This window comes from Theropithecus gelada, chromosome 1 (genome assembly GCF_003255815.1).
Source record: "Theropithecus gelada isolate Dixy chromosome 1, Tgel_1.0, whole genome shotgun sequence".
NCBI classification, from domain to species: domain Eukaryota; kingdom Metazoa; phylum Chordata; class Mammalia; order Primates; family Cercopithecidae; genus Theropithecus; species Theropithecus gelada.
The window spans coordinates 145,565,487-145,579,395 of record NC_037668.1 but is presented as its reverse complement, the minus strand read 5'-3'; the positions used below and the strand labels follow the sequence as shown (position 1 = coordinate 145,579,395).

The window sequence follows — 13,909 nt, the reverse complement described above, 5'->3', positions numbered from 1 at the left end:
ATCAGAATCTACAAAAACACTGTTCTGCTGTTCTTATGAGCAGCTGACAATTGTAAGGAAGAATATACATCAGAGGCACTGTTGATAATATTACACATCAAGATCCTCCTCCTATCAAGTACATGAGTAAAAGAAAAGATGTCACACCACTATGTTGAAATACAGTTGATTGGGCTGGAAACAAGGCATGAAGCAAGGAAGTTTAATCAGCTTTCACCAACTTGTATTAGTTTCAAATTATAATGATGGTAGCAGTTGCACAGTTTTTATATTGTGGTTATTTTTCTGTTGTTTTTTTATTTTGAGACGGAGTCTCGCTCTGTCGACCAGGCTGGAGTGCAGTGGCGCGATCTCCGCTCACTGCAAGTTCTGTCTCCCAGGTTCATGCCATTCTCTTACCTCAGCCTCCCAAGTAGCTGGTACTACAGGTGCCCGCCACCACACCCGGCTAATTTTTTGTATTTTTAGTAGAGATGGGGTTTCCCTTTGTTAGTCAGGATGGTCTCGATCTCCTGACCTCGTGATCTGCCCACGTCAGTCAACAGTTGTACAGTTTTAAGACAGTTACCTAGTTTCCCACACAGCTCTGATCTCAGTTGACATCAATATGGGAAGGGGAAAAGTACAACCTCTTGTATGAATTTATATCATTTTTAAATCAATCAAGTTTTTAAAAGTCATTAGCATCCCAGATCAATGATTCAACTTTAAGAAGGGCTTGGGCCGGGCACGGTGGCTCACGCCTGTAATCCCAGCACTTTGGGAGGCAGAGGTTGGCAGATCACGAGGTCAGGAGTTCAAGACCAGCCTGGCCAACATGGTGAAACCCCGTCTCTACTAAAAATACAAAACTTATGCGGGCATGGTGGTGGGCGCCTGTAATCCCAGCTACTCAGGAGGCTGAGGCAGGAGAATCGCTTGAACCCGGGAGGCGGAGGTTGCAGTGAGCCAAGATCACACCATTGAACTCCAGCCTGGACGACAGTGCGAGGCTATGTCTCAAAAAAAAAAAAAAAGACAAAAGGGAGGGTTTATACACAAAGGCTAATGCAAACAAGTAAAATGCAATGTATTTACGGCTATTCAAAACTTTCTACATATAATAAAGGGCTGTAGGCCGGGCATGGTGGCTAACACCTATAATCCCAGCACTTTGGGAGGTCGAGGCAGGCGGATCACCTGAGGTCGGGGGTTCAAGACCAGCCTGACCAACATGGTGAAACCCTGTCTCTACTAAATATACAATAAATAAATAAATAAATAAAATAAAAATAAAAAAATAAAGGGCTGTGATATCCCCAGATGAAATCTTAGATCAGAAAAGAGACAGTAGGGAAAAACTAACAAAATCCCAAAAAAGGATGAAGTTTAATTAATGATATATTAACATTAGTTCATTAGTTGTGAAAAATGTACCATAATAATGTAAAATGTTAATGTTAGGAAAAACTGGGTACAGGGTACATGGGAACTTTCTGTACTATTTTTGCAACTTTGTGTAAATCTAAAACTATTCTAAAATTAAAAATTTATTAAAAATAAAACTAAATGAAGGGCCATAAATTCCCAGGAAGAAAAATACTGTGATGTACTTTTAACTGAGGGTGTTGCGCCCAATAACATGTTATAACCATTGTCAAGAAGAGACTAACAATCAGTACCTATTATTTTACAGTTAATGTGCTTAGCTTTAAAATACAGAAATTAAGAAAGGTGATGAGATCAAAACATTATTTCAAAAATGTTATTTCTAAATCTGAAATAACGTCTGCAGGTCTAACAATTTCAAACCCCAAGAAAGCTAAGAGGACTATAAGTCACAAAACAACTAAAACCATCAGTTAAAAAGTCAATCTATATCAGAATAGCTAAACACACACACACACAAAAGAATCATGCTGCATGAGTTAGCAGTGATGCTGAATTGGGCTTCTGCCACATGTAACAGATACATGTAGTATAATTTTTAATTATATGGATTCTAGAGCCAGATGGTAGAGGTTTGAGCTTGGCAAGTTACTAAAACGTTGTATGAATCTGTTTCTGAAACCATTTGTAAAACAGAGATAACAATAGTGACTTCCTTAGAAGGCTGTTGGGATTAAATAAGTTACTATAAGTAAAGCATGTGGTAGCACCCGTACATAATAGGTGCTATGTATATGTTAGCTAAGAATAAGAATAAAAGGCTAAGCCAAGCCTTCTGGCCTTTCATTTAAGACACAGAAAAGAAAAAAAGAAAAAATAGTAATTAAAGAAAAACTCTTTAACAGTATAAGAAGAGATGATCAAAATTATGCATAGTAAGAAAAACTAAATACTGATTTATATTCCAAATCCCAAAGCTGTCTCATGAGCATAGTCTCTGAAACTGATATAATTTATAACAAAAAATATTTTATACTGTAAATATACAAACATGGGGAACTCACTATTCCAAGAAATGACAGTGACACGAAATATGAAGATTCAAAAAAGACAAATGTTCAAGTGGTACAGCTACAAATGGCCACTGCCAAAAAAAAAAAAAAAGGTGGTTTTATAGGCAATTAAGGTCAACAGGACAATCATGACCTCTCATACCAAGTGCACAGTAGCAGAATACTGGACGGCAGGAACGCAGGATGTCTATAGGTATTAAACCATGTAAGGTAAACATTATTTATAACTGAATCCACTTAGTCAATTACCAATCAACCATTTAATGATCAAGTCTGTGAATTTTCCAGAGTCATTACTTTTGTTTCATCTCCTTCTATCTACCCTTTATTTCACCTCCTGAATCAGCAAACATAGAAAAGCAGAGACAAAAATGTGAAATTCTGAAAGTAATTTTACTGTTAATGAGGCTTATGAAATAGTTTGTGAAGAAGTATTAAATACATAGTTAAAAGAAAGTTGTTTCTGTATCTTCCAGTTTCTACTGTGTACTACATAAGGGTGAGAACTGCGTTATGGTGATAGAATACAAAATCTGAAAAAATTAAATTTGGAAATCCTAAATTTGGAAAAAATAATCACCTCAATTATAAAACATGGCAGAACATTTTCCTAATGGTTAATTTTCTAAGTGAGGCTAACTGCTTTAATACGAGGTATTTTATTATATTAATATCATTGGAAGGACGCTATTATAAAGCTTGTCCAGTATGCTTCAAATAGGATGACAGGTGTGCAAAGACAAAGACTTCATTTTCAGCCCTGGGGAATGGTGGGTAAGGTCTGAAGCAGCCCCAGCCTGGTGATCATCATACAGAACAGTCTTTTTCCCTAATGAGCTATTCAAATACTACTTTCCATGGGTGCCAAGAGATAAAGGGGTTGGGACACCTAATGGAAAGAAAGGAATAGAAACAGGCTTTTCAGGACTCCCCTTCCTTTATTTGGGGGAAAAAATAACTTAAAAACAATGCTGGCTGGGCACAGTGGCTCACACCTGTAATCCCAACACTTTGGAAGGCCGAGGCGGGCAGATCACGAGGTCAAGAGATCGAGACCACAGTGAAATCCCGTCTCTACAAAAAAAATACCAAAAAAATTAGCCAGGCGTGGTGGCAGGCACCTGTAGTCCCAGCTACTTGGGAGGCTGACGCAGGAGAATGGCATGAACCCAGGAGGCAGAGCTTGCAGTGAGCTGAGATAGCGCCACTGCACTCCAGCCTGAGAGACAGAGTAAGACTCCATCTCAAGGAAAAAAAAAACCAAACAACGCTATCATAACTTGAACTGCTAATTAAAAGGACTGCTCAGGGTACAAACACAAATCCAATTAAATGGAAGCCCAAAAATCTAAAACTAAAAATGAAATTTAAGGTTTTTTATTTGTGGATATTTTGTTAATTACATTTACAGTTCTGTCAGGATAAAATTAAAATGCTGTCTCTTTTACTAAGTTCACAAACTAAAACTACAAATTAAATCAACATTAACAATAACGTAAAAACTATTAAGATGTTTAGAATTTTACCTATCACAATTAAAATCTTACGTTCTTCTATAATATTAACCTATTCATACTTTAAGTATTTAAGCACTGTTTTAAAGCTTTCCCACTAAATATATTCAATTATAAATGTAAGTTACATTTTCTTACCCACTAGCCTCTGGAGGAAATCTGACGGTAACCTTTCCCATCTCCGCACCTGGAAGCTCAACAAATTTCCCAACATCTTGCTTCTTCTCAGGTGCCTGAAAAACACAACCACCATCACAACAAAAAGTCTTATGGTTAAATGTCTAAGAACACACTCATTCAACAAATGTGCCAGGCACTACACACACTGGTTATGAAAAACATGACGACTAGAACATCATCCCTGTACTTGAGGTTGCAAAATCTGATAAGAATATAACTAAAACCAATACCAGTAATAGAGATATGTTCAGGGTACTGTTAGATCACTCAGTTGAAATTAATCAGCAATATCTAGGTTTATCAGGAAAAGCTTAAAAGGAGTTAAGAAACAAGCTGGACCTCAAAGATAAGTAGAAATGTATCAGATGGAGAGTATATGGGATGCTGGGTACAGTGGTTCATGCCTGTAATCCCAGCACTTTGGGAGGCCAAGGAGGGCAGATCACCTGAGGTCAGGAGTTTGAGACCAGACTGGCTAACATGGTGAAACCCCATCTCTACTAAAAGTACAAAAATTAGCCAGCCGTGGCAGCGTGCACCTGTAGTCCCAGCTACTCAGGAGGGTAAGGCAGGAGAATCGCTTGAACCCAGGAGGCGGAGGCTGCAGTGAGCCGAGATCGTGCCACCGCACTCCAGCCTGGGTGATGAGCAAAACTCCGTCTCAAAAAAAAAAAAAAAAAAAAAAAAAAGAGTATATGGAGTATTCATTCTAAGTAAATAAATAACAGAGTAGGCAAGGCACGAAGGCAGGAAAAAGTAGTGCAATGTCCATGAAAAGTTAGGAATGCATATTGGGTGGGTAGGGAAGGAAGCTGAAATAGATTAAGTCAAAAACACAGAGGACCTTTTAAGTTTGGCTTTTAAGTTTTAGGCAATGGGGAGTCAGTCCTCAGGGATAACAGGACCACGGATTTGTGTTTTCTAAAGTGATACCCTGAACTAGAGAAAGATGAGACAAAAGGAAGTTTAGTTATGAGATTATGGTATTAAACCAAGCAAGGAACAATTAGGCCTCAAAAAAGTGCGATAGCACCGAAGGACAGAAAACAAATCTACACACATGAGAAGTCATAACAGGGCTCGTTGAGTAAATGTGAAATACAGTGAAGGATGAGTAAAGATTTGCAGCCAAAACAACCTGTGTTGTTTTGTGGACTGTGCTATCTTTATCCAAGTAGACAGTAGTTTTCAAATTTTACATTAGAAAACCTTAATTAAATCAAAACTTTACAACACATTCCTAAAATGTAAAACAGATCGAAGTGGAGCAAGTCTGGTTGAGAAAAGAACCTTTTGTACTGTGCACTATGTCACGTTTTCCTACAAAATCAATGAAACAGTGCTGCAGAATCCCAGGACTTGATGCTCAATGGTTCAAAAACCAGGAGATTCAGAAGAAAGAAAAAATTACAAAGGTGTAAAATTATGAGGTTTTATTTATATGGAGTTTGAACTGCCTAAGGGACATATATTGGATGATCAAAATCTTTAGTTATATAAAGATTAGGGCTTTATATAGCTGAACAGTTAAAAGTGAAACGAAGATATAAAAATGTCAGATTCTTGCAAGAAGATCCTTTTAAATTTATTAAAAGAAAATAAACTTTATGAGTAGGAATAATTGTCTTTTCAGACCTAGGGCCTCAGACAGACTGAAATGTCATTTTTTTTTTTTTAAGAAAGAAAAAAAGGCTTACCACTCGAGCTTTGGTTGCTGAAACATCCCACTTGGTACCTACTGACTGGAAGGCCTGCTGGGCTTCAAGAAAGCCAAACCAACGTTTTACATGAACTGGAGCTTTGTTCTGTTTCAACTGTTCTTGCCATGCAGCATTTCCTATGAGCAAAGATAGTTTTAAACTATTCAATCAATCTGCAGCTTCAAAAGCAAAGTTCCAGTTGTGACTAACTGAAGTAAATGAGATGGCTTAAAGTTGTGCTTCTAAGGAAATATGAAATTTAAGTATCTGGGTATACAATGAAATGTTTTCTAAAACAGTGAGCTCTCTGTGTCCATGAGTTCCATAACCGTAGGTTCAACCAACTGAAGATGAAAAATATTCAAAGCTGGGCGTGCTGGTTGCCTGGAACCAGGCAGGGGAGGGTGGATGATTGATTACAAAGAGGCATGAGGAACTTTTGGGGATGGTGGATATATTTATTATCTTGATTGTAACTATAGTTCCACAGGGGTGTGTGTGTGTGTGTGTGTGTGTGTGTATATATATATATAAAAGTCAAAATTTATCAAATTATACATTTTTAAATAAGTGTGGTTTCCTGTATATCAATTATACCTCAAGAAAGTTGTTTTTGAAAAAATTGGCTTTCCAAGTTGGAAAAAGCATATTCTTACCTGTTGCAAACTAGTTGTAGAAGAAGGAAGTGACCTCTAAGAAAAACCACAACTCCACATCATCCCACTACTCCCTAACCTCCCAATCACATACTCGCTGAGCAATAATGGCTTTTTTTCAAGTCAGAGACAAGTGTCTGGAGTAAAATAATAGCTGAAGTAGGAGAGGTGCTAACATAAATGGGATAGAGACTTCTTTATCAGGAACAAGATCAGCTCCAAAGGCAAGAAGGAAGTTGGGGTTGTGAGACAGACGACGGCAGAAAAAGACAGGGAATTCCTGTAGCTGGATAGGAATAAAACAGCCAGGGAGGTCATTCCTCTGTAATAAAGTCTTAAGTTACTGTCTAAACATATATATACATACACATATACATACATGCATACACACAGAAATATGTATAATTCTTATCCAGCAAAATATTAAACGATTAAAACAGAGCATTTTAGGAATTATTGATACCTTTTAGGGTGGCCCAAACACATAAATCTGCTAAACTCAAGGAGTTTCCAACTAAGTATGTTCTCAGAGACAGGCAATGATTGAGTTCATTAATTGCAGATGTAAAGGAATCACATGAAGATAATTTTGTAGCACTGAACTCCAACCAGTGATCAATCTGTGAACATAAAAGATAGAAAAGAAATGTACTCCAACATATAAAAAGACTATAAAAAAATTCTAGTTAACTAGAGCAATAGTACACTCTTACTATGCTTTTCCTTTCTCAAATTATACAATTTATCATTATGTGGATTAAATTCTCATTGCCTAAAATCTAAAATGGAACTTAAATAAATGCCACATTTATTTTGCTATGCTTTCTGCTTTCTTTTTTTTTTTTTTTTTACAAGAGTGTGGAGGGGCACTTCAGGAAAGAATAGGAAAATAAGAATTTGAGAATTGGTACAGAAATAAGTAACCAACCTGAATGAACCAAAGGGACTGTACCCAGCCAAACAGATTCATTTACTTGAAACATTTAAAAGTTAGTACTTAGAAACCATTCTGTGTACTTTGAATTTTATGAGATTTAGGAAGGTTAGAGCAGAATACAAACAGGAAAAAAAGCAGCATCTAAAAAGCAGTACTGTCATCTACTGCATAATGACATTTCAGTCAATGACAGACTGCATATATGACAATGGTCCCATAAGGTTATAGTTATATCTATGTTGTCTATGTTTAGATACACAAATACATATTGTGTTACAATTGCCTACTGTATTGAGTATTGTAACTTGCTAGTATAGGTTTGTAGTCTAGAAGCACTAGGCTACACTGTATAGCCTAGGTGTGTAGTAGGCTATCCCATTTAGGTTTTTGTGGGTACACTCTATGATGCTGATAGAATGATGAAATTGCCTAATAACACATTTCTCGAATGCATCCCATTGTTAAGAGGCACATGATTGTATCAAAAGTTAATTTACTGATATAATTAATTAAACAAGGCATACACTTAGAAAAGAAAATGAGATCCAAACTATGCATGTTACCCTGGTCAAACTTAACTTTCCTAGGCTTGCTGCCTTATTCGTAAAGTAAGAACGTTGGATGAGATGATCTATACAGTCCCATTGGCTATGAAATGCTAGGAATCTGTGAAGGCAAAGATGGCACTAAATGCTCCCAAAAGAACAGCTGGTAGGGGATTAAACGTTCAAACTTAGGAATTACAAAAAAATAATTTTCTTGTGACAACAAAAACAAGATGAGCATTCCATACCTTGGTCTATATAATTAACACTCTGTTAATATCCTTAAGTAGAATAGTTCATAAGCCAACAATAAATGATGAGGTTCCCATAAAAAAACAGAAGCATAAGACAAAACACACACAACAAAATGTTCATTGCTTACCTCAGTATGTTCCATCAGATTACAGCCATATAACCCAGCTGTAGTTGCAACTCTAGCCAAGTAGCGAAGTATGGAATTCACATCTGTGAATATCACATTTCTAGAATATAAGCATGAGATAAAATATTACTGCTGCTCTAGCAAATCAGTAAGTCATGAGACTTATGAAGAAATGTAAAAATGGAAACCTTATTATATTTACCATGTATTTTCTACTATAGTAAAAAATAGATCTGCTAATTTGTTTGTTTGTTTGTTTCAGATGGAGTTTCGCTCTTGCTGCCCAAGCTGGAATGCAATGGTGTGATCTTGGTTCACTGCAACCTCTGCCTCCAGGGTTCAAGCAATTCTCCTGCCTCAGCCTCCCAAGTAGCTGTGATTATAGGTGTCCACCACCATGACAGGCTAACTTTTTGTATTTTTAGTAGAGACAGGGTTTCACGACGTTGGCCAGGCTGGTCTCGAGTTCCTGACCTCAGGTGACCCACCCACCTCAGCCTCCCAAAGTGTTGGGATTACAGGCGTAAGCCACTGTGCCCAGTCTGCTAATTTGTTCTTTACATGTCTATTCAGAGGTGCAAATATGAAAATATAACTGGGATATTGAGAATAACAGTGATTTAAAACAAATCAATGCTAGCCAGGAGTGGTGACTCACACCCGTAATCCTAGCATTTTGGGAGGCCAAGACGGGCGAATCACTTGAGGTCAGGAGTTTGAGACCAGCCTGGCTAATATGGTGAAACCCCATCTTCTACTAAAAACACAAAAATTAGCCAGGCATAGTGGCATGCACCTGTGCTCCCAGCTACTCAGAAGGCTAAGGCACAAGAATCGCTTGAACTCACAGTGAGCTGAGATCACGTCACTGCGCTTCAGCCTGGATGACAGAGAGAGACCCTGTTTCAAAAAAAATAAAATAAAATAAATCAAGGCAAAGGAGCAAAGAATATATTGCTAATAAAGAGGCTAAGAAGGCAGATCAAACCTCGTCCAAACCCATCACAGGCCAGGTGCGGTGGCTCATGTCTGTAATCCCAGCACTTTGGGAGGCCGAGGTGGACAGATTACTTGAGGCCAGGAGTTTGAGACCAGTCTGGCCAACATGGTGAAATCCCATCTCTTCTAAAAATACAAAAGTTAGCTGGGTGTGGTGGTGGGCACTTGTAATCCCAGCTACTCAGGAGGCTGAGGCAAGAGAATTGCTTGAACCCCGGGAAGTGGAGGTTGCAGTGAGCCAAGATGGCGCCACTGCACTCCAGCCTGGGCAGCAGAGCAAGACTCCATCTCAGAACAAAACACGAAAAACCACACAGTGTTGGTGGGAGTGTAAATTAGTCAAACCACTGTAAAAAGCAATATGGCGATTTCTCAAAGAGCTAAAAACAGAACTACAATTCAATCCAGCAATCCCATTACTGGCAATACACCCAGAGGAATATAGTTCATTCTACCATGAAGACACATACATGCAAATGTTCACTGCAGCACTATTCACAATAACAAAGACATGGACCTAAATGCCCCGCAGTGACAGACTGGATAAAGAAAATGTGGTACATATACACCATGGAATATCATGCAGCCATAAAAAAAAAAACCAACAAGATCATGTCTTTTGCAGGAACACGGATGGCGCCGGAGGCCATTATCCTTAGCAAACTGACACAGGAAAAGAAAACCAAATACTGCATGTTCTCACTTATAAGTGGGAGCTTAATGATGAGACCATATGAACACAAAAAAGGGAACAACAGACACTGGGGTTTAAGGGTGGATGTTGGGAGGAGGGAGAAGAGCAGAAAAAATAACTATTGGATGGCTTAGTACCTGGGTTACAAAATAATACGTACAACAAACTCCACATGACACAAGTTTACCTACATAACAAACCTGCACATGTACCACTGAACCTAAAATAAGTTTTTAAAAAATGAATAAATTTATTTTTAGCAACACAAAAATACTGCAATCATAAAACAACAGGATACTAAAAAAGGAGTATCCAGAATGTAAAAAAACAGAACACTCAGATACTAAAAATATAATAGCCAAAATTAAAAACCTCAATAGAAAAATGGGATAATAAAGTTGACGAACTTTCCAGAAAGTAAAGAAAAAAAAAAAAAAATGGGCCAGGCATGTTGGTACACAGCTGTAGTTCCAACTACTCAGGGGGCGGAGGCTGATGCATCGTTAAGCCCAGGAGTTGGAGGCTGTAGTGTACTACAATTCCACCTGTGACTATCCATTGCACTCCAGCCTGGACAGCATACTGAGACCTCCATCTATAAAAATAAAAATAAAGAGGCCGAGCACGGTGGCTCACACCTGTGATCCCAGCATTTTGGGAGGCCAAGGTGGGCAGATCACCTGAGATCAGGAGTTCCAGACTAGCCTGGACAACATGGTAAAATCCCATCTCTACTAAAAATACAAAAATTAGCTAGGCATGGTGGTGCATGCCTGTAATCCCAGCTACTTGGGAGGCTGAGGCAGGAGAATCGCTTGAATATGGGAGGCGGAGGTTGCAGTGAGCCTAGATTGTGCCATTACACTCCAGCCTGGGCAACAGAGCAAGACTCCATCTCAAAAACATATAAAAAAATAAAGAGATGGGGCCAGAGCAGTGGTTCACGCCTGTAATCCCAGCACTTTGGGAGGCCAAGGCAGGCAGATCACCTGAGGTCGGGAGTTTGAGACCAGCGTGACCAATATGGAAAAACCCCGTCTCTACTAAATACAGAAAATTAGCTGGGCATGGTGGTGCATGCCTGTAATCCCAGCTACTTGGGAGGCTGAGGCAGGAGAATCACTTGAACCAGGGAGGCAGAGGTTGTGGGAAGCCGAGGTCGCGCCATTGCACTCCAGCCTGGGCAACAAGAGTGAGACTCCATCTCAAAAAAAAAAAGAGAGAGATGAAAAAGGAGGTGACAACTTAGAAAAATAAAAGGACTAATCCCAACACCCACATAAACAACAGAAAATGGAGAGAAAAACATTTTTCAAATCTCAGAAAAAATTTTTTCAATTTCCGAAAGCAGGATTTCCAAGTTTCCACAACGAAAAAGGCAACCAAATGCCCAGCAGAACAGATGAAAAATAGACCCGAACTAAAGCATATGATTGTAAAATTTGAGAATACTGACTCCTAAGGGAAGATTCCTCCAAACTTCCTGAAGTCACATAGAAAAGTTCAAAACTCAGAAAGTTTCAGAAGAAAATTACAAAGCAAACAAACAGCAATTATTCCATGAAAAACTAATAGTTTTACATGAAAAGCAATTATACCATGTGGCTCAGCAGTAAATAAAACTTACATGGTCATTATAATGTAAATACAGAACGGTAATCAAATGACAATTATGGTACAACTACACTGGGAGAAAGGGGGAGACAGACAGCAGAAGTTTATGAGTATGGGGTGACTGTGTGTACGGAATGGCAACAGGGGAAAGTGTTTCAGCTTTATCTTTTTTTTTTTTTTGAGATGGAGTTTCACTCTTGTTGCCCAGGCTGGAGTGCAATGGCACAATCTCGGCTCACTGCAACCTCCACCTCCCAGGTTCAAGCTATTCTCCTGCCTCAGCCTCCTGAGTAGCTGGAATTATAGGCATGCACCACCATGCCAGGCTAGCTTTGTGTTTTTAGTAGAGGTGGGGTTTCTCCATGTTGGTCAGGTTGGTCTCGAACTCCTGACCTCAGGTGATCCATCTTCCTTGGCCTCCCAAAGTGCTGGGATTACAGCTCCCAAAGTGCTGAGCCACCACACCCAGCTCAGCTTTATCTTTTCTTTTTTTTTTTTCCTTTTTTTTTTTTGAGACAGGGTCTCCCTCTGTCATTCATGCTGGAGTGCAGTGGTGTGATCTTGGCTCACTGCAACCTCTGTCTCCTGGGCTCAGGTGATTGTCCTGCCTCCGCGTCCCAAGTAGCTGGGAGTACAGGCGAAGCTACCATACCCAGCTAATTTTTGCTTTTTTTTTTTTTTTGTAGAGACAGGATTTTACTATGTTGCCCAAGCCAGTCTTGAACTGCTGAGCTCAAGCAATGCACCCGCCTCAGCCTCCCAAAGTGCTAGGATTACAGGCGTGAGCCACCGTGCCTGGCCCAGCTTTCTCTTTCTTAGTGGAAAGATATTGTCTAAAACTGGAAAAATAAGGAGAAACAATACTAGAATGTTACAGACAGAGGTCAATACAAAAGAATCAGCTCAAAAGGGTTGAAATGTTTGTTCCTATAGAGGAAAAAATAGAAGATGGGAGGTGAATGGTGCTTTTTACTAAAATACTTACAGCACTATGCCACTAAAGTATTTGCATATGTAGCTTTCATTTTTTGTTTCATTTTTTAGAGATGGGGTTCTACTTCTATCACTCAGGCTGGAGTACAGGGCACAATATAGGTTCAGTACACCCTTCACCTCCCAGGCTCAAGCAATTCCCAGGCATCAGTCCCCCAAGTAGCTGGGACCAGAGGAGTGTGCTACTACTCTTAGCTAATTTTTGTAATTTTTCTAGAGGCGAGGTTTTGCCATGTTGCCTGGCTGGTCTCAAACTCCTGAGCTCAGGCAATCTACCCACCCTGGCCTCCCAAAGTGCTGGGATTACAGGTGTGAGTCACGAAGCTCAGCGATAGCTTTGATTTAAAAAAAAAAAAAAAAAAATTGTAATGAGACTGGGCGTGGTACAGGCTCACACCTATACTCCCAGCACTTTGGGAGGCTAAGGCAGGAGGATCACTTTAAGTCAGGAGTTCAAGACCAGCCTAGGCAACATCGGACAACCCTGTTCCTACAAAAAATTTTTGAAAATTAGCCAAGTGTAGTAGTACATGTCTGTAGTTCCAGCTACTCAGGAGGCCGTGGCAGGAGGATCACTTAAACCCAGAAGTTTAAGTATGCAGTGAGTAGTGAGTCATGATTATGCCATTGCACTCTAGCTTGAGCAACAGAAAAAGATCCTATCTTAACAAAACTCTCCAGCACTTTGGGAACCCAAGGCAGGAAGACTGCCTGATGCCAGGAGTCTGAGACCAGCGTGGGCAACAAAGTGAGATGCTATCTCTACAAAATATTTCAAAAATCAGTCGGGTGTGGCACATGCCTGCGGTCCCAGGTACTCAGGAGGCTGAGGCAGGGGGATAACTTGAGCCCAGGAGCTCAAGGCTGCAGCGAGCTATGATAACACCACTGCACTCCAGTCTAGGCGACAGAGTGAGACCCCATCTCTAAAAAAAAAAAACAACCACCACATCAAAAACTTTTCATGAAAAAACAGACTAGGGCCAGGTACAATGACTCATGCCTGCAATGCCAGCACTGTGCAAGGTCAAGATGGGAGGAGAGCTTGAGGTCAAGAGATCGAGACCAGACTAGACAATAACGCAAGACCCTGTCTCTCAAAATTAGCTTGGCGTGGTGGCACAGACCTATAGTCCAGTTACTTGGGAAGCTGAGGCAGGAGGATGGCTTGATCCCAGGAGTTTGAGGCAACAGCGAGTAATGAGCGTGCCACTGCACTCCAGCCTGGGTGACAGAGCAAGGCTCTATTTCTTA

At 39.7% G+C, this 13,909-nt stretch overlaps 1 protein-coding gene across 3 annotated transcripts in view; it reads right to left on the bottom strand.

Moving 5' to 3' along the window:
* EPRS (glutamyl-prolyl-tRNA synthetase) overlaps positions 1-13,909 on the bottom strand; it is an 83,798-nt gene that overhangs the window by 59,512 nt on the left and 10,377 nt on the right. For all 3 annotated transcript variants that reach the window (XM_025379008.1, XM_025379017.1, XM_025379027.1), the window contains exons 3-6: positions 8,356-8,455; positions 6,955-7,111; positions 5,833-5,972; positions 4,094-4,188 (exon numbers count right to left, since the gene is read on the bottom strand). In XM_025379008.1, the coding sequence (XP_025234793.1) occupies positions 4,094-4,188; positions 5,833-5,972; positions 6,955-7,111; positions 8,356-8,455 (492 nt within the window). The remainder of the gene's footprint in view (positions 1-4,093; positions 4,189-5,832; positions 5,973-6,954; positions 7,112-8,355; positions 8,456-13,909) is intronic.